This window comes from Lepidochelys olivacea, assembly GCF_965140295.1.
Source record: "Lepidochelys olivacea isolate rLepOli2 genome assembly, chromosome: 6".
In the NCBI taxonomy this organism is placed as follows: Eukaryota; Metazoa; Chordata; order Testudines; family Cheloniidae; genus Lepidochelys; species Lepidochelys olivacea.
This window is the reverse complement of record NC_140416.1, coordinates 2,988,446-2,990,094: the sequence shown is the minus strand read 5'-3', so window position 1 is coordinate 2,990,094 and position 1,649 is coordinate 2,988,446. Positions and strand designations below refer to the sequence as shown.

Here is a 1,649-nt window from a genome sequence, read left to right as displayed (position 1 = left end):
CACAAGTTACTGTCTTCTTTTTCGATTAGTGAACAGGAGTGTTTGTGTGGGAACACAATTAACCTGTGTGTCATTGTGTTTGCACTGCGTGTGCATTTTATCAAACACCTGGAATGACCAGCTGTGAATATCTGACTCTGTGGACTAAGCCCTTCCCGGAGCAGGTACTGATGTCCATTGAGAAACTGATCTGCATTCATCTTCACTTACTTCATTACAGAGAAGGGACAGGTTTTCTGCACCCTCCACATGCTTACATCTCTGTAGCTGCCTGATCTGTGTTCAGAGGAGATGGGAAATCACTCGGAGGTGACTGAGTTCATTCTCTCAGGATTGACAGATCGTCCAGAGCTGCACATTCCTCTGTTTCTGGTGTTCCTACTGATTTATAGTATCACCCTGGTGGGGAATGGGGGGATGATCTTGTTCATCTCAATTGATCCCCGACTCCACACCCCTATGTACTTTTTCCTCAGGAATTTGTCTATCTGTGACCTCTGCATTTCCTCGATAATTTCCCCTAAGATGCTGCTGAATTTCTTTGCTGAGAGGAAAAGCATTTCTTACACTGCCTGCGCTCTGCAAATGTATCTCTCTATCGTTTTTGCAGATGCTCAGTGCCTCTTGTTGGCTGTGATGGCGTATGACCGTTATGTGGCCATTTGTAACCCGCTGCTCTATATGGTCACCTTGTCCAGGCACCTTTGTAAACAGCTGGTGGCTGGGGTGTACGCTCTGGGGGTGGTGGATTCAATGATACACACGTGTTTTACATTTCGGCTGTCATTCTGCAGCTCCAACATCATCAATCATTTCTCCTGTGACATCCTCCCACTGTTGGCGCTCTCCTGTTCTGACACCCACATCAATGCGATTGTGATGTTTGCTCTGACAAGCTGCATTACAGTGAGCAGCTTTGTGACTATCCTCCTCTCCTATATCTATATCATCTCCACCATCCTGCAGATCTGCTGTGCTGAGGGCCAGGGCAAAGCCTTCTCGACCTGCACTTTCCACTTAACCGCTGTGGTCCTGTCTTTTGGCACCCTCTTCTTCATGTATTTACGTCCCACCTCCAGCTATTCTATGGACACAGATAAAGTGGCCTCAATGTTTTACACACTGGTGATCCCCATGTTGAACCCCCTCATCTACAGCCTGAGGAACACGGAGGTGAAGCACGCCCTGAGGAAAGCAATGAATAAACTGCTAACCAATTCTTGAATCTGTTTCATTCGGTACTGGTTTAGTGGAGGGGACTGGATACAGTTGAATTCAATTCCCAGCCCCTTGCAACGTAATTTTGCACAGCCCATGTGATTATTGTTCATTATTATTTTGTAATTAATATTAATTTGTTTGTATTGCAACAATGTCTGCAGACCCCAACTGAGGTCATTGGACAAAACCTGAGGAAGACTCACAGGTTCAGAAAGAGAATGATTTTAAAAGCTGGTTGCTAGGGGCATCCACCTAGAGGGTGAAATGTTCAACTTCACATCTCAGGACAGCGAGTGGCAGTTCCCACTGTATTTTCCACTGAATGCATCTGATGAAGTGAGCTGTAGCTCACAAAAGCTTATGCCACAAGTACTCCTTTCCTATTTGTGAATACAGACTTACATGGCTGCTATTCTGAAACAGTTCCA

At 45.6% G+C, this 1,649-nt stretch overlaps 1 protein-coding gene across 1 annotated transcript; it reads left to right on the top strand.

Annotated features, from left to right (window-relative positions):
• Positions 1-291: 291 nt before the first annotated feature.
• Positions 292-1,224, top strand: LOC311522698 (olfactory receptor 8U9-like; the record flags this gene model as incomplete). Its single annotated transcript, XM_084632187.1, has 1 exon — positions 292-1,224. The coding sequence occupies one exon, from the start codon at positions 292-294 to the stop codon at positions 1,222-1,224; it is 933 nt and encodes a 310-aa protein (XP_084488313.1).
• Positions 1,225-1,649: the final 425 nt, after the last annotated feature.